At 36.1% G+C, this 20,439-nt stretch overlaps 1 protein-coding gene across 1 annotated transcript in view; it reads left to right on the top strand.

The window, feature by feature from the left end:
- Nucleotides 1-20,439, top strand: part of LOC137809959 (uncharacterized) — a 74,629-nt gene that overhangs the window by 38,013 nt on the left and 16,177 nt on the right. The window contains exons 33-51 of the mRNA XM_068611028.1: nucleotides 4-107; nucleotides 7,521-7,810; nucleotides 7,913-7,997; nucleotides 8,087-8,416; nucleotides 8,706-9,065; nucleotides 9,158-9,647; nucleotides 10,375-10,538; nucleotides 11,930-12,092; nucleotides 12,182-12,451; nucleotides 12,581-12,778; nucleotides 13,884-13,926; nucleotides 14,148-14,272; nucleotides 14,361-14,858; nucleotides 15,447-16,214; nucleotides 16,323-16,396; nucleotides 16,549-16,897; nucleotides 16,974-17,072; nucleotides 17,154-17,309; nucleotides 18,834-19,015. Coding sequence (XP_068467129.1) covers nucleotides 4-107; nucleotides 7,521-7,810; nucleotides 7,913-7,997; nucleotides 8,087-8,416; nucleotides 8,706-9,065; nucleotides 9,158-9,647; nucleotides 10,375-10,538; nucleotides 11,930-12,092; nucleotides 12,182-12,451; nucleotides 12,581-12,778; nucleotides 13,884-13,926; nucleotides 14,148-14,272; nucleotides 14,361-14,858; nucleotides 15,447-16,214; nucleotides 16,323-16,396; nucleotides 16,549-16,897; nucleotides 16,974-17,072; nucleotides 17,154-17,309; nucleotides 18,834-19,015 — 4,748 coding nt within the window. The remainder of the gene's footprint in view (nucleotides 1-3; nucleotides 108-7,520; nucleotides 7,811-7,912; nucleotides 7,998-8,086; nucleotides 8,417-8,705; nucleotides 9,066-9,157; nucleotides 9,648-10,374; nucleotides 10,539-11,929; nucleotides 12,093-12,181; nucleotides 12,452-12,580; nucleotides 12,779-13,883; nucleotides 13,927-14,147; nucleotides 14,273-14,360; nucleotides 14,859-15,446; nucleotides 16,215-16,322; nucleotides 16,397-16,548; nucleotides 16,898-16,973; nucleotides 17,073-17,153; nucleotides 17,310-18,833; nucleotides 19,016-20,439) is intronic.

The following is a 20,439-nucleotide window of genomic DNA, read 5'->3' as shown; positions in this document are numbered from 1 at the left end:
CAGGCTATTGGCCCAGAGCTTACCTTTTATAACACCTCAAAAGATGTAGGAGAGTTATTAAACCTGTCTAATAAACTTCTGCTTGCACAGTTGGATGCATTTTGCAGGTGAGTTCCTCTTTTTGAAAATGGTATGCTTCCATTTTAACTAGTTTGGCACACTTCATTTGTTCCTAGTGCTATATATATAAAGTCAATCATGGGCCTTTACCTATAGATTAGTATATTAAGAGAGATGTTCATTTGGCACTATCGGAATGGTATGTAAATCTGCTTAGTAGACCAACCTTAATTATTAATAATGAAGTTAATGTTTGGCATAATGTTGGGTGGGCTTGTGCCTAGTTCATGTTTTAAGTCCAGAGAGAGTGTCTTAGAAAATTTGTAAGTAATAAAATGAATAAGAAAATGATGAAATGGTGAAGTCAAATGGATATAAGGACATTGCTATTATTTCAGATAGTCATCAATGACCAAGCCCTCAATCGTAGTTTTAGAAAATAGACTTTAAGTTTAACCGTTGGAAGAAATAGATGGAATGTATTTCTGATGTAATTTACAATTGTGATTACAATATCAATTTATAGACTGTTTATAACCTAATTAAGGAAGGAAATAATAGGTAATGAAAGCAAGAAATAATGGGTGATTAAAGTTGTACAAATCAAATCACTAACAAATTTGTCCTAATAAATAGAGAATAAAATCTGCACTTAATTACAGAATAATTCTCCTGATTATGCAACACTCCCTTCAAGCTGGTGAATGTATATCTATCATTCCCAGCTTGCAAGTAAGATCTTTGAACTGTTTTGTGCGAAGTCCCTTAGTAAACATATCTGCCAATTGGAGTCTTGAAGGGATGTACTCGGTGGCTATAAGACCATTATCCAACTTCTCCTTAATAAAATGTCGGTCTATCTCGACATGTTTTGTTTGTGTTAGGTATAATAGTCTTATGTTAGGTATAACAATCTTAACTGTTTTATATGTATTAACTACTGCACTGGTACTATTAATACCCAGTCTTCCCTGTATGTTTGGCATTCAATCATATAATAAAGTTTCTCTCTTTCTCTCATTCTTCTCTCTAAACCTCTCGTCCTCTCTCTACTCTTATATGGTATCCAAAGCCAAAAATGGCCTCATCATCCACCACTGAAACCAATCCTGAAATTTTTTCTTCCAAGCCCGAAGCTCTTCTCCCTCATATCTTTCATACCCTAATCCCTCTAAAATTGGATCTAGACAATTTCCTTGTCTGGCGACAAGTTAATGCCACCCTTCGAAGCCTAGATCTTTTTTATTTTTTGGATGGTTCTTGCATTCCTCTGCGCTTCATCTCTGTCGAGGAAGACTCTTCCCCCATTGTTAATTCCAAATATATCCAGTATAATCATCAGGATCAGGCAATCTTGGCCGGGTTATTGGCGTCTATGACTGTTGGTATCCTAACTCAGATGGTTGGCATGGACACTTCAAACCAAGTCTGGGAAAAACTCCAGACCCATTATGCGTCGCAAACCCGTGCTCAAATAAAGAAGCACAAACAGCAGCTGCGTACACCCAAGAAGGACCGCTCCATCTCTGCTTACCTTCTTGATATCAAGAAAACCGTAGACCACTTGGCTGTTGTGGGTTGTCCCATTTGTACAGAAGATCACATTGAAGTTGTTCTTGATGGGCTGTCCGATGAATACAATTCTTTTATCACCTCTGTCACATCCCATCTTGACCCATATACGGTAGCAGATATTGAGGCGCTGCTCCTTGCTCAAGAAAATCGTATTGAAAAAGCCAAACAATCTGTTGATCACATTCTATAGGCAAATGTCTCTTTTGTCCCATCTTCTTTCTCCCACTACAATTCCAGTTCTACAAATCATCCCTCTTCCTTCCGCCCTTCTGCTCCTGCTAAACAACGATTTTACTCTAAACAACTTTTTCCACCATCCAAGAACTTCCCCAAGATGCCATCTAACTTGTCTTCGTCTCGGGTGCAATGTTAAATTTGTGGAAAATATGGGCACACTGCCCTTCATTGTTGGCATAGGTTTGATTCTTCCACTCACTCTCAAGTTACTGCCAATACTGCTCATTTTATTACATCTCTTAGTGATGATGAACCTTCGATCCTCGAAACCCCAAATACTCTCCATGACCCTCTTTGGTATCCTAATAGTGGTGCCTCCCATCATCTTACTGCTCACAACAACAATCTTTCCACAACTCCTTACACAGGTTCATAAAAGGTGGCTGTAGGTAATGGTTCTCAGCTCCCTATTGCTTCTATTGGCTCTGCCATTTTTACAGATCTCAATACCCATAATAACTTTTCTTTACAACATTTTTTGCATGTTCCTACTATTTCTAAAAATCTGTTAAGTGTTTCTAGGTTTGCACGTGATAATCATGTCTTTTTTTGAGTTTCATGCTGATGTTTGTCTTGTTAAATGTCAGGGAACCAACGAAATCCTGCTTCAAGGCAAGCTTAAAGATGGTCTTTATATGTTTCCAAATCTTGTTCAAACTGCATTCTATTCTGCATACACTACTGCTATTACCACTGGTTCTTCTACATATCATTTGTGGCACTCCCGGTTTGGTCATCATGCCCAACCAAGAGTGATTCATCAAATTATGAAGATTTGTAATATACCTTTTACTGCAAAACGTGAATTATGTGAATCTTGTGTTGTTGGCAAGTCCCATCAGCTTCCTTTTAATGCTTCTCAAACTATATACTCTAAACCTTTACAGCTTGTTACCCCTGCAATTAATGGTGCTACTTACTATATCTCTTTTGTAGATGCCGCTAGATATGTTTGGTTCTATTTAATTCACACTAAATCACAAGCACTCACTGTTTTCAAATCTTTCAAATTATATGTTGAAAAACAAACTGTGCTTGGTTTTCCACTGTTAAGCATTCAGACTGACAATGGAGAAGAGTTTCTCTATTTTAAATCTTTCTTGTTATCCAATGGCATAACTCATCGTCTAACTTGCCCTCACACTCATGAACCAAATGGTTCTGTTGAACGTAAGCATAGACATATTGTTGATATAGGATTGACTTTACTTGCAGATTCTAATTTACCCATGCATTTCTGGGGCTATGCTTTCACTACTGTTGTTTCCATTATAAATGTTTTACCCACATCTGTTTTAAACAATCAAAGCCCATATTATCTGTTGTTTAACACACCCTGATTTTTTTCTTTTTACAAAACTTTTGGATGTGCTTATTATCCTCTTCTTCGCCCATATAATAAACATAAAATGAGTTTTCATTCATTTTTGTGTGTGTTTCTTGGTTGTGCCTCCAGTCACAAAGGTTACATGTTACTTTTAATGAATCTATTTTTCCATATGATGTTTTCTCTAACCCTTTTTCTTCTGTTTCTTCACCCACTAATAGCCCCTTCTCCTTTCCTTCACCCACTTTAACTGTTTGCTAGCAAACGCATGTTTCTGTGTCTCAACCAACACTTCCTGAATCACAACCTGATTCCTCTGCTTCTATATCCTCTCACTCTGAATCGTCTTCCACTGCTTTGACTCCACTCATTCCTATTCCTCAGTACACTCACCCTATGCTTACACGTGCGAATGCGCCTTTACTTGGTCCAAGTGCCTTTACTGCAGCACCTGTTTTGACCATTCCCAAATCCACCAAAGAAGCCTTACATCTTCCCCAATGGCTTTCTGCCATGCAGGAAGAACTTGCTGCTTTAAATACAAACAACACCTGGATTGTCACCTCTCTTCCTCCTGGAGTTCAACCCATTGGTTGCAAATGGATTTTCAAAATAAAATACAATGCTGATGACTCCTTTCAGTGGAATAAAGCTCGCCTCGTCGCCAAAGGTTTTCATAAGCAACAAGGCTTTGACTACTTTGAAACATTCATGTGATAAAGCCTGTCACTATATGTATTATCCTTATTCTAGCTCTTCAATTAAATTGGTCTGTCAATCAAATTGACATTAATAATGCCTTTTTGTATGGTGACCTAGAGGAATCTGTCTACATGATTCAACCTCCTGGCTTTGAAACTGGTGACTCCCACACTGTTTGCAAACTTAACAAAGCTCTCTATGGGTTAAAACAAGCACCTAGATCCTGGTTTCACAAGCTAAGTACCACTTTAATCTCTCTTGGTTTTCATCCCACTAAAAGTGACACCTCCCTTTCTCTTCACTTCCACAATAACATTACTCTATTTGTACTAATTTTTGTTGATGATATTCTAATTACAGGCAACCCTAACATTGTCATTCAGCGTCTGATTCACTCCCTCAGTCAACATTTTGCCCGAAAGAACCTTGGCACTCTTCATTATTTTCTCGGTGTTGAAGCTACTTTGACATTGGATGGTGGCTTACATCACTTTCAAACCAAATACATTCAGGATCTCCTCCATAAAACCAACATGCTCTCCTCCAAGCCTCAACCCACACCTATGCTCTCCACTACTCATCTAACAAAAGACGCTACCACTGCTGTAGATGATCCTTTTCTCTATCGATCCGTGGTTAAATCGCTTCAATATATCCTTATTACTCGTTCTGAACTTGCCTATAGCGTCAACAAAGTGTGCCAGTTCATGAACAATCCCCAACATCACCATTGGAATGCTGTTAAAGGCATTCTCCGCTACCTAGTTGGCACTGCCACTCATGGTCTTCATCTTCTATGCCCATCTCAACTCACACTAAATGCCTTTGCTGATGCTGATTGGGGCTCTGATCCTGATGACAGGAAATCAACCTCAGGCCTTGTTGTCTATCTCGGATCAAATCCTATTGCTTGGCTTTCAAAGAAACAAAAGGTTGTTTCTCGCAGCTCTACTGAAGGTGAATATCACAGTATTGCTGCTACTCTTGCTGAACTCAAGTGGATACAGAATCTGCTCACTGAACTTCGTCTTCCCCCTACTCTTCCCACCATTCGATCTGATAATCTTGGCGCTGTTCTTCTTGCATCCAATCCTATTATGCACTCCAAGACCAAACACTTTGAACTTGACCTTCATTTTGTTCGTGATGCTATCCAACAAAAGCAGCTACAACTTCTTCATGTTCCTGCTAAGCTACAGATCGCCGATGTTTTCACCAAACCAGTAAGTGCTGGCCCGTTTTCAGCTTTGTTGCATAAATTAATGGTGTATCCTAAACCATTAATTTAAGGGGGGATGTTAGGCATAACAGTCTTATGTTAGGTATAACAATCTTAACTGTTTTATATGTATTAACTACTGCACTGGGTACTATTAATACCCAATCTTCCTTTGGCATTCAATCATATAATAAAGTTTCTCTCTTTCTCTTATTCTTCTCTCTAAACCTCTCGTCCTGTCTCTACTCTTATAGTTCGATCATGTTGAACTGGATTGTGTGGAATACTAATAGCAGATTTATTACCACACACCAAACCCATAGGAGCTCCATATTTTATTTTGAGATCATCAAGTATGATGAAAATCAAGTATGATCTTCATCCATAATAGTTCACAAACCCCTTGAGCCATGGCTCTATATTCTGCCTTTGCACTTGATCTTGCAACTACATTTTGTTTCTTGCACCTCAATGTCACCAAATTTCCACCCAATAACATGCAGTAGCCTGTGGTGGATCTCCTATCAACAATTGATCCTGCATAATCAGCATCAATATATACTTTCATGGATAATTTTTCTCCCTTTCTGAATAGCAATCCTTTCCTGGAAAGGCTTTTAAGTACTGAATAATTCTATTTACTGTTTGTAAGTGTCTTTCTCTTGAATCATGCTTAAATTTGCTAACCACACTAATTGCATAGGTTGTGTCTGGCCTAGTGTGTGATAGATAAATGAGTTTTTCCAAAAGTCTTTGATATTGTGTCTTCTCCACTTTTGGGTTTTCCTCATCATTCCCAATCCTATGATTTTGCTCTATTGGCACTCCAGTGGTCTTACAACCCAACATACCAGTCTCTTTGAGAAGATCAAGGATGTATTTCTTTTGAGAAATAAAGATGCCCTGTCTCGAGTAAGCAACCTCTATTCTAAGGAAGTACTCCAACTTCCCTAGATCCTTCATCTCAAATTGAGCAACCAGTCTCTCCCTCAAATTTTGTTTTTCAATCTCATCATCACCTATAATAATCATATCATCTACATAAACCAAAAGTAGTGTGAGTTTACCATTCTAAGAATGTTTTATAAAATTTTCCGGCATCCGTAAACAGATGTCGACGGCGGTCAGCAGTGGTCGACGGTGGTAGTGACAGTCAACGGCACAAAGTGGTAATGGTCAATAGAGGAGAAAAAATATTACAGCCCTGAAGGCTGTCCGGAAAAGTAATTGTAGCAATGAAGGCTGTCCGGAAAAATAATTGTAGCAATGAAGGCTGTCTAGAAAAGTAATTGCAGCAATGAAGGCTGTTCAGAAAAGTAATTGCAGCAATAAAGGCTGCTAAAAAAAAAGATTGCAGAAACAGAGTCTCCCAGAATCGGAGCTCTTCTACCAAGTTGGAAGAAATAGATGGAATGTATTTCTGATGTAATTTACAAATATGATTACAGTCTCAATTTATAGACTATTTACAACCTAATTAAGGAAGGAAATAATAGGTAATGAAAGCAAAAAATAATGGGTGATTAAATTTTTCCTAATAAATAGAGAATAAAAGTTGCACTTAATTACAAAATAATTCTCCTGATTATGCAACATTAACTCAACTTCACAAAACAAGCTTGTAACATAAGATTTGCACTTATTTATATATTATAATTTAGTCATATCTCTATTCAATGTTAGATCTCCAACACACCCTGTATCCATCTTAGAAAGTGGAGTTTAAGCATATTTCAAATCACAAGACTGGTTTGTAGGGTGAGGTTTGCTAGATGTAGCTGTTTGTCCTACATCACATCATTTGCCAAGATCAAAGACAAATCTTCTTGTAGGTTTGGCATCCCCTTTTGTAGGTTTAGGTTTTTGGTTATACTTTCTTTTGTGGAAGTGTAACTTTGTGGCTGTGGTACACGGGTTGGGATACCCCTTAAGTATCCCCTTAATTTTATTTATTTATTGCTATTAAAAAAAAAAAAGACAAATCTTCTTAGGAGTTAGGGGAGCGATTCCACCCACACCCCAAATTTTAAAATTCTTATATTTATATATATTTAAAATTTTGGGGGAGGGGCTGACTCCTTAGAATATCTGCCTTTGATAGTAGAATAAACCTGCTGTTGTGGATTTTGCAACAGCTGTTTGTCAGTTAGTTAGATCTGGAGCTCTCCCATATTTCTTTGAATACCTTACTGTAATTAAAAGTTAATTCCATGAATCATTCTGTTTATTCTCTTTTCAAACACTTAATTTCTATAAGGTTAAGGATATAGTCCCTAATTATGACCCGAGTTTATCTTCAGAATAAATTTTGTGCTAGAAGCCTATTTTAATGATTCACTGTATTTTAGGTATGATGATAATGTGGGATTAACTGATTTTGCTGTGTTCTTCTATTTCTAGGCTTGTATTGAAGGGTAACAATACTGAGATGAGCGCAGATTTACTTGGTTTGACTATGGAGAGTAATGGAATCAGGATTTTGGAGCCATTTGATACATCGTTGAAGTACTCAAATGCTTCGGGGAGGACAAATATACATTTGTCTATTTCTGATATTTTCATGAATTTCACTTTCAGTATCTTGAGACTATTTATGGCTGTGGAAGATGATATTTTAGCATTTTTAAGGATGACATCGAAGAAAATGACAATTGTTTGCTCTCATTTCGACAAAGTTGGAAGAATAAAAGGTATGTTTATCATCCTCTATTTGTTTTTCATTTTGGTAAATGAATTGACAAATGTGGTTTGGAAGACTGGTCTCATTCATTTTTTTTTTATTTTGCATGCAGATTCTCAAACTGATCAAACATATGCCTTCTGGCGGCCCCATGCTCCACCTGGTTTTGCTGTTCTTGGTGACTACCTGACACCTCTGTAAGTGCAAATTCTTTAATATTCTTCTGTCTAGACGGATGCATTTATTCCCCGGTTTTGCATGTTAATATGATGTGTTTGCTCGACAGAGACAAGCCACCAACAAAAGGAGTTCTTGCAGTAAATATTAATTCTGTTATAGTTAAGAGACCTATTAGTTTCAGATTGATTTGGCCACCATTAGCTTCTGTGGGCATTAAGGGTGAAGAAGTGGACAATTCTGACTTGTTATGGAATACCGAGGCAGATGCCATTTGTTCCATTTGGTTCCCTGAAGCTCCCAAAGGTTATGTTGCACTAGGTTGTATTGTTACTCGTGGAAAGGAACCACCCCCACTATCTTCTGCTTTTTGCATCCCATCTTCTTCTGTATCCCCATGTTCATTAAGGGATTGTATCACAATAGGCACCAGTGATATGTAAGTGAAAATTTTCTCCTGTTCTGCTTTAACATATAGGTTCATTATACAATTTTATACTTTAAAGTACCAAACTTACAGGTTAGTGCCTTTTGCTATGTATATCAGTTTGCTTGCTAATGAAATAATGTTATCATTTTGCTTAACTAATTAAGTTTATATATTTTGAACATTAATTCTAAGATGTTGTTGGGTGTTTTACCTGCGAAAATTTAAACTATATTGATCAGACATAAGATCATGGAATTTTTGTCCCTTGTAAACACAATATTGCTTGTCTTGATTGCAGATCACAATCTTGTGTGGCATTCTGGCGAGTGGATAATTCTGTTGGCACTTTTTTGCCAGTAGATCCTATTTCTCTTAGTTTGATGGGTAAAGCATATGAATTGCGTTCCATTAAATATGATCATTTGAAGCCATCCTCAGCAGCATTAACTAGTCAGGATTCCCATGCTCCTTCTAGTGGGCATCAAGCCTTGCAACCTGACCGGTCTGTTGGCACAAATTCTAATAGGCGTTATGAGCCTGTTGCTAGCTTTGAGTTAGTGTGGTGGAATCAGGGATCAAATTCAAGAAAGAGGTTATCCATATGGCGTCCAGCTGTACCAATGGGAATGGTATATTTTGGTGATGTAGCTGTTAAAGGGTGCGTTTCAATCATTATCTTCTCTTTTGTTGTATAAATTTAGATATTAATTTGTTATCTTCCTCTTTGAACTGATGTAATCTTCTTTTTAGGTATGAACCTCCAAACGCCTGCATTGTTGTTCATGATTCCAGGGATGAAAATGTTTTTAAAACTCCACTAGATTTTCAGCTTGTCGGACAAATAAAGAAGCAGAGGGGAATGGAAAGCATGTCATTCTGGCTTCCACAAGCTCCCCCGGGCTTTGTTTCCTTGGGCTGTGTTGCATGTAAAGGAAAACCTAAGCAAAATGATTTTAGCTCCTTAAGATGCATGCGCAGTGATTTGGTAGCAGGAGATAAATTTTTGGAAGAAAGTGTGTGGGATACATCTGATGCCAAGCATGTACCAGAACCATTTAGCATTTGGGCTGTTGGCAATGAGTTGGGGACTTTTATTGTCCGTGGTGGTTTCAAAAGACCCCCAAGAAGGTTTGCTTTAAAGCTTGCAGATTCAAATGTGCCAAGTGGCTCAGATGTTACAGTCATTGATGCAGGAATTGGGACCTTCTCAATGGCTCTTTTTGATGATTACAGTGGTTTGGTGAGAAAAAAATTCTTAGATTGTAAATTTTGTTAGAATAAAAGTGTTAAATCACCTAACTTCTTAAGCTATGAGAATGAATGGGTCTATATCAATAGGTATTCTCCAAATATTGAAAAGTGGTTGTTGGAGATCCTATGTCTTATAATATATAGGTGGGTGCAAATTTCACCTTACAATTTGGTTTTGTAATGTTGAGTTAAGTTAAAGTTTACCTTATAAGATGGTAATGTCTAGTCCCACGATTAAGATCAGCGAGAAGGGTTGGAGATCTTACATCCACTAAAAATATGATCAAATTATAATATATAAATGACTGCAAATCTCACCTTACAATCTGAATTTGTGAGATGGATTTTGGCTCAAAGTCCACTTCATAAGAGTGGTAATGGCAGCATGCTTCTAGATTTCATATTAATGAAATGGTTGTTGTTGACCTTAAGTTACTTATAGGTATACGTATACGGTATACCACATCTCTCAATCAGACTGCAAACAAAATTTAATTACTTATCTCATTGGTTAAATCTTTTCCTAATTTTTTAACGTATCTCATTGACCATTGAAGAGGGGAGTTAATGTTATTATTATTTTTTTTTATCTTTTTTACTATTATTGATGTTATTCTAACTGCTTCAGCTTTCGTAAGAGTTAGTTCTTGATAAGTTATCAGAGCTTTCTTGGAAGTATTACTTCTATATTGACTGCTTTTCTTTGAATTTGACAGATGGTTCCTTTGTTCAATGTATCTTTCAGTGGAATAACATTTAGTTTGCATGGAAGGACTGGGTATCTAAATTGCACTGTTGGTTTCTCCTTAGCTGCCAGGTCATACAATGATAAGTATGAAGCTTGGGAACCTCTTGTTGAGCCAGTAGATGGATTCTTAAGGTAATTTCTATGTGTTTACAAATATAGAATACTTGTGTGATACATGTTGCTTTGATGGAATTCTTGAGTGAGTGATTTGGAGTTCAGGCTGTTATGAGCAGTGGTATAATTTGATTTAGAAAATAAGAATTGAGTTAAGAATAAGTATTGGGTCACTAAGTCTACCCTCTTTTTGACAATTCTTATTTATTATGATGTATTGGAAAAAATCCAAGTCCCAAATTGACTAACAAACCTTACTATGTAAGCTGATTGAGTTAGGTCTAAAACCATATCCTAAGATGACATGACAATCATACAGAGACGGATAGACAGACGAAGGACGCTGGAAGCATACCTTCGTTGCTTTAGTTCTGAGCAACCAAAAATGTGGGTGATTTTACTTTTGTGGCCTGAATATTGGTATAACACCAGTTTTCATGGGGTAGCCAAAAATACCCCTTTTGAAGTGGTGTATGGACGAGCTCCTCTATCCCTGGCAGGGGAGACAATGGTAGAAGCAGTGACACAAGATTTGATGAATAGGGATGAGGCCCTTGTACAAATCAAATTTCATTTAAGAAGAGTATAAGATCAAATGTCTAAATTCACAAATTGTCACAGGAAACCCTCTCCAATTAAAGTAGGAGATATGGTGTATCTTAAAATTCGTCTACACAGACAACTGACCATGCCTAGTCATTTGCATCCAAAACTAGCAACCTGTTATCATGGCCCTTTTATGATTATAGCAAAAGTTGGTTGGGTGGCTTTTAGACTATAACTACTGGTATAGGCTTGAGTACATCCAGTTTTCCATGTATCCTAGTTGAATTCCAGGGGCAAGGTGTGGTTTTTTCTCCAAAAGAAGTTTTTGATAGACAATAAATAGTCGTCCATGGCACACACATAAAGCAAGTTTTAATACAGTGGAATGAAGGGGGAAGTGAGACTAATACATGGGAGGATGTTGCAACTATCAAGGACCAATTTTCAGTCTTTAACCTTGAGGACAAGGTTGTTTCAGCATAGGGGAGTAATATTATGCAAAAAGATAAGAAGAAAGTGTGGAAGGTGTATTATAGAAGGAAATTTAAAAATACAGAATAAGTGGGATTTGGGGTAGTTTTGGTTGTTACGGTTAAAGATCAACCCTGACCAACCCGGTAGGTTGAAGGGGCGTTTTTTTGTATGTGAGTTGTTTGACAGGAGTAATACCTGTGTGAAAGGAATTAATTTCCGTTGTAAATGTTTGTGTGTTCTGATAAGGTGCTGGAATAATAGAAATCCTTCCTTTTTGGGTGTTCATATTGTGAATCTTTTTCTTTCTCTGTTGGGAACGTATCACAAATCCATCCAAATTATATTTTTGTTCCAGTTTCTATTCTTTTCCTAATTACAGCTACATACAGGTACCAATATGACCTCAACGCCCTGGCTGGAACCACTCAGTTACGATTGACATCAACTCGAGATCTGAATTTAAATGTTTCAGTTTCTAATGCTAATATGATCATTCAAGCTTATGCAAGCTGGAACAATCTTAGCCATGCTCATGAGTGTTACAAAAATAGAGTAAAATTTATTGTAAACCTTTTCATTTTTGCTGCTTTTTAAGACTGATTTTCTCGTTGTATATTACAGCACTTGTTTTCTCTTGGCAGGATGTATTTTCTCCAACTTATGGTGGAAACTCTATCATTGACACACTCCAGAAAAGAAATTATTATATAATCCCTCAAAATAAACTTGGTCAAGATATTTTTATTCGTGCAACAGAAGCTAGGGGCCTCCAAAATATAGTTCGGATGCCATCTGGGGATATGAAGGCTGTCAAAGTTCCTGTGTCAAAAAATATGCTAGAATCTCATTTGAAGGGTAAACTCTGTAGAAAGATTAGAACAATGGTTACGATCATCATAGCAGAAGCGCAGGTACAAGTTTTGTTTCTTTTAGTATACCACTTACATGGTTTTGCCAGTCCCAATTTTCATGTAACCTTTAATCCATGTCAAGATAAATATTCAGTTGCTCACAGATTATTTTCTTCATTGTTAATACAGTTTCCCCAAGTTGAAGGTTCAGATTCCCAGCAATATACAGTAGCTGTCCGCCTTTCTCCAAATCAGAGCCCCCCTAGTGATGCATTGGTTTATCAACAGAGTGCACGCACGCGTGGACAAAGGCCACTTCATTTATTGCCTTCAGATCTTCAGTCGGTCAAGTGGAATGAAATATTTTTCTTCAAAGTGGATTCCCTGGTATTGATAATTATCTTAGTTGCTTTTATTTATTCTTGCTGTAAGTTTGTTTTGTTGGAAGTTGACGCAATCTAATGTTCAAATGCATTCGGAAGGATTTTGATCGTTTTTAAATACTGAATGTTTACTTAAAAATTTGGATTTTGTGTGCTCTGATTGGTTTAGTTATCATAGCCCTAGAAGTCAAAATCTTATTAAGGCATAGGGTTGTCTTCGTAGCTTTTTCATGTTTTAATATTCAGTTATTTTATTTCATCTGGTTATTTTAGTTTTTCTCCTTTTTGTTTAGTAGCAAAAAAATTCTTTATAAAAATGAAGTATGATATTATTTAGATAAGCCATATGACTGACTGGTGGTGAGTCAGCAAGTATCTAATTCTGTAACAGAAAAGGACTACTCTGTTACAGAAAAAGAGTGAATGAAAATTACAGCCAAATGACAGTGTAATGTAAATGAAAATGTACAAAATGAAGATAAAAATATAAAGAATATAACCAATAAAGAATAACATTGTGGGTTATAGCAAATGTATATAATCTTTCTATTCATAATTTTGGGGGTGAATAACCTTCTGATTTTTATTAAAAGCTAAAAGTTGATTTCTGGTTCTTAACTTTTTTTCTCAACTAATATTTGATTTACTTTTTCACTTGAGTTAATATCTTACCTAGATTGGGGTTTTTAAACTGCGTTGGCGAAGATAAGCCAACATTCAGTATTTAAACTTAATAATATTTGAGGACTGTGTTGCCAAATGTTTGAGATTTACTTTTCTCTGATCGTGTAATTTTTCTTGTGGCTCTTATTTATTGTTACACTTTTATGCTGTCTTTTGTTCATTGTAACATTCTTTATTTCACTGAGCCATGCCCATTTCAATGTAATGTACTTTTTAATGCTTTAATTTTCTTGTTGATTCTTATTTATCTCATTAGACTGATTTAGTCTGCCTTTTAGGTTGTATAATTTAATGCTTCTTTTGACTGTGCACTTGGCCATCTTTTTCTGTCAAATATACGTTTGATTTTCAAAATTCTTTTAGTCTACATTTTGATTTCTAATTGAAAAACTAACTTCAAACTTGGCTTCTATATTTTTTTACAGGACTGTCACTCTTTAGAATTGATTTTAACGGATATGGGTAAAGGTACTTCTTTGAAATTCCATCAAGACCTAAGTGACCCGAGATGCGGCTAAATAACATGCAAATAAATTAGTTTCAATTCAAATTTCTGCAGAGATATACTGGGAATACAATAGTGTTTTGAGCACATAAAATGTTTCTAATTTTGTGAATGCCCTTTTGGTATTGTAAACAACATAGGCTGCTCAATCATCTTTATTACATTCTTCTTTTCTTTCTTCTAGGTGTTCCGATTGGATTTTTTTCAGCTTCCTTGAATGAGATAGCAAGAACTATTGAGGACTACTCAAATCCCCAAAATCTTGTCAACAAGTTGAACTGGATATATTTGTCTGCAGAAAACTCCATGGTGAATTTTGTGTATGATTTACCTTTTTATTGTTTTTGTTTGTTTTCTCTAAGTACTTCCTCTCAATGATGCCATGCTGAGATTTCAGGATTCTTATTATGGGAAGCCTTGCAAATTACAATGTGCCATATTAGTACATAATTCTGAGATTGAGATAAACAATCAACTATCTAATTATGATGCCCATAAATGTGGGTTTATTCAAATTAGTCCTAGCAAGGAAGGTCCTTGGACTACTGTGAGGCTAAATTATGCTGCTCCTGCTGCTTGCTGGCGGTTAGGCAATGCTGTTGTTGCCAGTGAAGCTAGTGTGAAGGATGGCAACAGATATGTGAATATTCGATCACTGGTTTCTGTTCGTAACAACACAGATTTTGTACTTGATTTAAACCTTACTTCAAAAGTTTCCTCGGAAAAGATGAATTTGCTGAAAAGTTCAATTAATTCTGATTCCATTCAAACAGAGAGCTACAGAATTCAGACAGATGAGTTTTTCGAGACTGAAAAGTTAACCCCACAATTTGGTTGGGTACGCTGTTCAGGTTATTCTGGGAACCACATGTCAGATGAGGGGAAATCCCATCAGGTGAATGTTAATTTTTTCACTTTCCACGGGAAACTGCTCTCTAGCTGCTTTTGTATTGCTCATATGCCTGAGCTGTTAGTTTTTCTCTTGCAATGAAGGTACAAACTGATAATTGCATAAATTGCTCATAATTTGAGACTCTCTTCAAGAGGATCAATCATATATATTTATGCTTTGAAAAGTTCAGAATAGATCAAGCACTTGCTCTATGGTTGTTATACTATCCTTTCAGAAGGTATATGCTAAGAATTTGATTAGGATTAAACTAGTCACTACATTGTCATGCTAACGTCTTTATAATCACTCTTTTTTTGCATGTTGAGGTATAAACATTGCTCAGGAAATTTATGTCAACTCATAGAAAATATTATGTCATGATTAAGGAATTGACAAACCCTGAGCATGTAAGCCTTCATATCAAAATATTGTCTGTGACACTTTTACGGTCTTTAGAAAACCTTCTGGTGTCTAGTTTAAACTTTCTTTTGGAGGAAGAATAGTTTATAATCAGAAAACTGCAAGCATATTTATTTTTAATTTTTACTATTCTGTCATGTTTAATTTTTTTCTTTAATTTTCTATTACCAGATTTTTCCTGAAATTGATCTACCGCCAGGGTGGGAATGGATTGATGATTGGCATTTGGATACAAAATCTCCCAATACTTCTGATAGTTGGATTTATGCTCCGGTTGTGGAGAGTTTGAGATGGCCTGAATCCTTTGATCCAATGGATTCTCGTAATTCTGCCAGGCAGAGAAGATGGTTAAGAAATAGGAAGCTTATAGCAGAGGATCTTAAGCATGAAATATCTGTTGGGTTACTGCAACCAGGAGAAACTGCTCCACTTCCTCTCTCTGGTTTGACACAATCTGTACAATATTTCTTGCAGTTAAGGCCTTGGACTTCAGCAAACTCTTGTGAGTACTCATGGAGTACTGTAGTAGACAGACCTAGTCAACAAGATGTTGGTAGTAGGGGTCAATGTTCAAATCTGTATGTATCAGCTCTTTCAGAGTCGGAAGAACTATTGTGCTGCAGTGAGATGCATGGCACCTCTGGTGGCTCCCACAAGTTGTGGTTTTCTGTAAGCATACAATCAACCGAGATTGCTAAAGATATCAATTCTGATGCCATTCAGGATTGGTGTTTGGTGGTCAAAGCACCTCTAATAATAAGCAACTTTCTTCCCCTTGCTGCTGAATATTCTGTTCTTGAAATGCAATCAACTGGCCATTTCCTTGCATGTTCTAGAGGAGTATTTTTATCTGGAAAAACTGTAAAGATATACAGTGCTGATATTCGGAACCCTTTGTTCTTATCCTTACTTCCGCAAAGGGGTTGGCTTCCCATACATGTAAGATAGAGACCTGTCAATACTTTTGCCATTTGTGTTTCAGTTACTAGGTCATTTTTATATTGTATTAGGCTATTAATATCTCACCCGTTCCCATTTTTTGAACAGGAAGCTGTTCTTATATCTCATCCTCATGAGAATCCATCAAAAACAATTAGTTTGAGAAGTTCAATATCTGGAAGGTTGTAAATTTCTGGATGTGGAACAGTTAGAAATTTCCCAATCTATCACGTTAATTCTAAATATTAAAAATTTTGCTGAAATTTTATTGACGTCTTTTTTGAAAGACAACTTGATTTGTATAAACCCATCTTATTTGCCTCCTTATGTGCAGGGTGATCCAAATTATTCTTGAGCAGAACTTTGACAAAGAGCACAGCTTGCTGGCTAAAACGATTAGAGTGTATGCTCCTTACTGGTTAGAAGTTGCTAGATGTCCTCCACTTACATTTAGGATACTTGATATGTCAGGAAAAAGACATATGCCAAAGGTTGCTGCTAAATTTCAAGTTAACAAGAAAAATGGATTAATCCTTGAAGAAATAACTGAGGAGGAGATATATGATGGTTACACAATTGCTTCTGCTTTTAATTTTAATATGCTGGCCCTTTCAGTGGCCATTGCCCAATCAGGAAATGAGCATTTTGGACCTGTTACGAATCTTGCTCCTCTTGGTGATATGGTAATGTTAAGATTTATGTGTTGACAAACAAGAAGTTATCATATACCTTTCTAAAATCACTTTGTTTTATCCTTAGGATGGCTCTTTGGATATATACGCTTATGATGGTGATGGCAATTGCTTGCGGCTTATTATTTCCACAAAACCATGCTCCTATCAATCTATCCCGACAAAGGTTGTGATGGAAGATCAAATTTAGCATTAATTTTACTATGAAGTCAGGTTGTAATACTTTTAAATTTTGATTGTCTTTCAGGTTATTTCTGTTCGGCCATTTATGACTTTCACTAATAGACTTGGTCAGAATATATTCATCAAATTGAACGCTGAAGATGAACCGAAGGTTTTGCGTGCTTCTGATTCAAGGATACACTTTGTGTGTCGTGGAATTGGTGGACCTGAAAAGCTCCAGGTTGGATACAGTTCTTAGTTGATATATTGCTGCAATAATTGACATCATTTAATTTATCCTACATCTTTTTCTGGACAAAAAGATAGAAAATTTATAGAACTTCATATTATGAATTGTCGAAGAAAATGTTATTCACATGTTTTGTGATTGTGGTATTGATTTGATTACACCTTGTTAAGCCTCCTATTAAGAATGTCTATTATAGGAGAAACAAGAACCTTCTAGTAGTACATTTAGTATCCTACTAACAACACTCCCCCTCAAGCTAGGGAATGATATCTATCATTTTGAGCTTGCATTTCAGTGGGATGACCTTCTGTAAACAAGTCTGCTAACTGAAGCCCATATGGGAGATAAGAAGTAGTGATAATGCCACTACCAATTTTTTTTTCTAATCAAGTGATGAACTATACTAGATTGTGAGCAATGCTAATAGCTGACTTATTTTCACAATTCACATACCTTGTGCTGAAAAAGAAAAGCATGACATCCCAAGTAAGTCGGCACATCTATTACCCCCCCCCCCTCTCTCTATATATATATATATATATTGTTGCATAATTAGGAGATAATTATTTCGTAATTAAGTGCAGATTTCATTATTAGGACAGATTTGGTATCTTTTAGTGATTTGATTTCATTTGTATAGCTTTAATTACCTATTAGTTCTTGCTTTCATTACTTATTATTTCATTACTTACATTTCATCTATTTCTTTCTTTCAACTAAATAGAAATAGATGTTTTGTAAAAAGGAGAACAAAAAATCCAGAGAACTGTACAAAACAGAACCAAAAAGAAAAAGAAGTTCTGTAAAATGAAAAGGGTAAAAAAGGCAGATAGCAGTAACATACAAGGCACCAAATAGAGAAGGAACATTTGTATAGAAAGAGGAAACGAGAGACAAGGTCAAATAATGTAAAAAGTGGCACCAAATAGAAAAAGAACATCTGCAAAAATAGAGCATAACTATGAAGAACTTTTGGAAAGCGGAGGGAGGGGAAACACAGAAATAGAATGAAGAATAATACAAAAAGAAACAAGGAAAACTGGAAAAGAAAACTGGGTTGATGGGTTGTCGGAAAAAGTCGTCGGAGTTCAGGTTATTGACACAGTGTGGTTCAGGTCACAGGCACAGTTTACAAAATATACTTGGAGAAAAACCAATTGTTATAATTTCATTTGAAAAAAAAAATCTTAAACTATTCTTTCTTGAGACTTATCTAGAATAAAAGTCATTGGAAATAATTCCCCAATTAAATGATGGATATCTGAGGAATATTCTCATTAAATAAAATAAAATTTGTTGAAGATTCTCATTAAATAAAATAAAATTTGTTGAAGATTTGCATATATTTAATACTAGTTATGCATTTTTTGCTTATATTTGAATGAGGAGGTTACTAATTAAGAAACAATATTTTTTGTTGGCCACTTGAGAAACTTTTTCATCACTTTATTTCTGTTCTCAATCATCATCTGATTGAGTTTACATGGTGAGATGATATTTTCTTTCTACATGTAGGTGAGACTTGAAGGTAGCAATTGGTCATTTCCTATTCAAATTGTAAGAGAGGACACAATCTCACTTGTTTTGAGGATGAATGATGGTACTATCAAACTTTTGAGAACTGAAATTCGAGGATATGAAGAGGGATCCCGTTTTATTGTGGTTTTCCGCCTTGGATCAACTGATGGTCCTATCAGGTACTGATATGCATGATTAGACTGGGGTGTATATCCTTTACCTGTAAGCATGACTAACGTTCTTATCTAGTTCATTTCACAAGTGGCGAATGATTTCAATATGGTTTTCAGTAGTTGTTAAGAACAATGAAAGTATGTAGGAACATGCTTACAGAAAACAACTTTTCAGCTTAAAGTTCTCTTTGCTCCTTTTGGTTATAAACTTTTCTGAACAGAAATTACACATTTTACAGGCAATATCTAATTTATATTTTAAGTAGCATAATTATCACATAGTTGTTGGACCTCATGTGATGTAGTATCTTATTTGCACTTACTGGAATTACATGTAAGGCATAATTGGTTTAAAAGTTTAACATATGTAGGGCCTCTCTTTTTCATCTAAACATTGTATTTATGTGTAGCTTATCTGAAATAACCTTGTCAATTTGATTAGTTTGCACCCACTTATATACAATGAAATGTCCTAATCTCTAGTCGATGTGGGATCTCCAACACACACCCCTCACGCCGAGAGTGACATTGAGAGTGACAGCTCGTGCGTGGGATAACATATTATGGGTGGTCCGATAACGGCCCGATAGCGGATGGCTTGATAAGCCCAACAAATACTCGCTAGGATAGGCTTTAAATGTCTCTGATACCATATTACAAAGTGGACTTTAAGCTTAACTCAACCCCATAAAACCAGCTCATGGGGTGAGGTTTACACCCACTTATATACAATGAAATATCCTCATCTCTAGCCGATGTGGGATCTCCAACATTGTATTCTTATTGTGATAGAGTGAGACCTAGAGCATTTTTTTTACGATCTATCTTCTTCATAACTATGCCTCTTCTTCGTCTCTCATCTTTGCAATTGCTTTGTGATCTTGCTACCATCTTGCGGTTTGCGTTCACTGTCTTCTATCGTTTTCATTCTTCGTGTTCGAAGTCTTCTATTGTCTTTGTTCTTCGCATTTTTTGTTTGTTCTTCGTGTTCGCGATTTGAGTTTGCGGTCTTTCGTCGTATGAATTTTGAGAATTCTTCGTGTTCGAAGTCTTCTATTGTCTTTGTTCTTCGCATTTTTTGTTTGTTCTTCGTGTTCGCGATTTGAGTTTGCGGTCTTTCGTCGTATGAATTTTGAGAAAAAAATCACATATATTTTGGTCTCCAAACTAAATCTTGTGTACGACAATTGCGTACTACAATATGTGCCATTAGACTTGATTCCAAAATGATGGAAGATTATCTTCTTAAAATTAAAAGTCACATTGATGAACTTGTTGGTGTTGGTGTTCCCGTGCGTCATGAGGAACATGTTGATACTATTCTTGAAGGACTTCCCTCTGATTATGCACATGTTGTCTCTGTAAGTTAAAAAGACACGCCTTCAATTGTTGATATTGAAGCTCTCTTATATGGTCATGAAACATGACTT

The sequence above is a fragment of the Phaseolus vulgaris genome, chromosome 2, assembly GCF_000499845.2.
Source record: "Phaseolus vulgaris cultivar G19833 chromosome 2, P. vulgaris v2.0, whole genome shotgun sequence".
Taxonomy (NCBI): Eukaryota; Viridiplantae; Streptophyta; class Magnoliopsida; order Fabales; family Fabaceae; genus Phaseolus; species Phaseolus vulgaris.
Note: the sequence above shows the minus strand (reverse complement) of the source record. Positions and strands in the feature narration are given on the sequence as shown.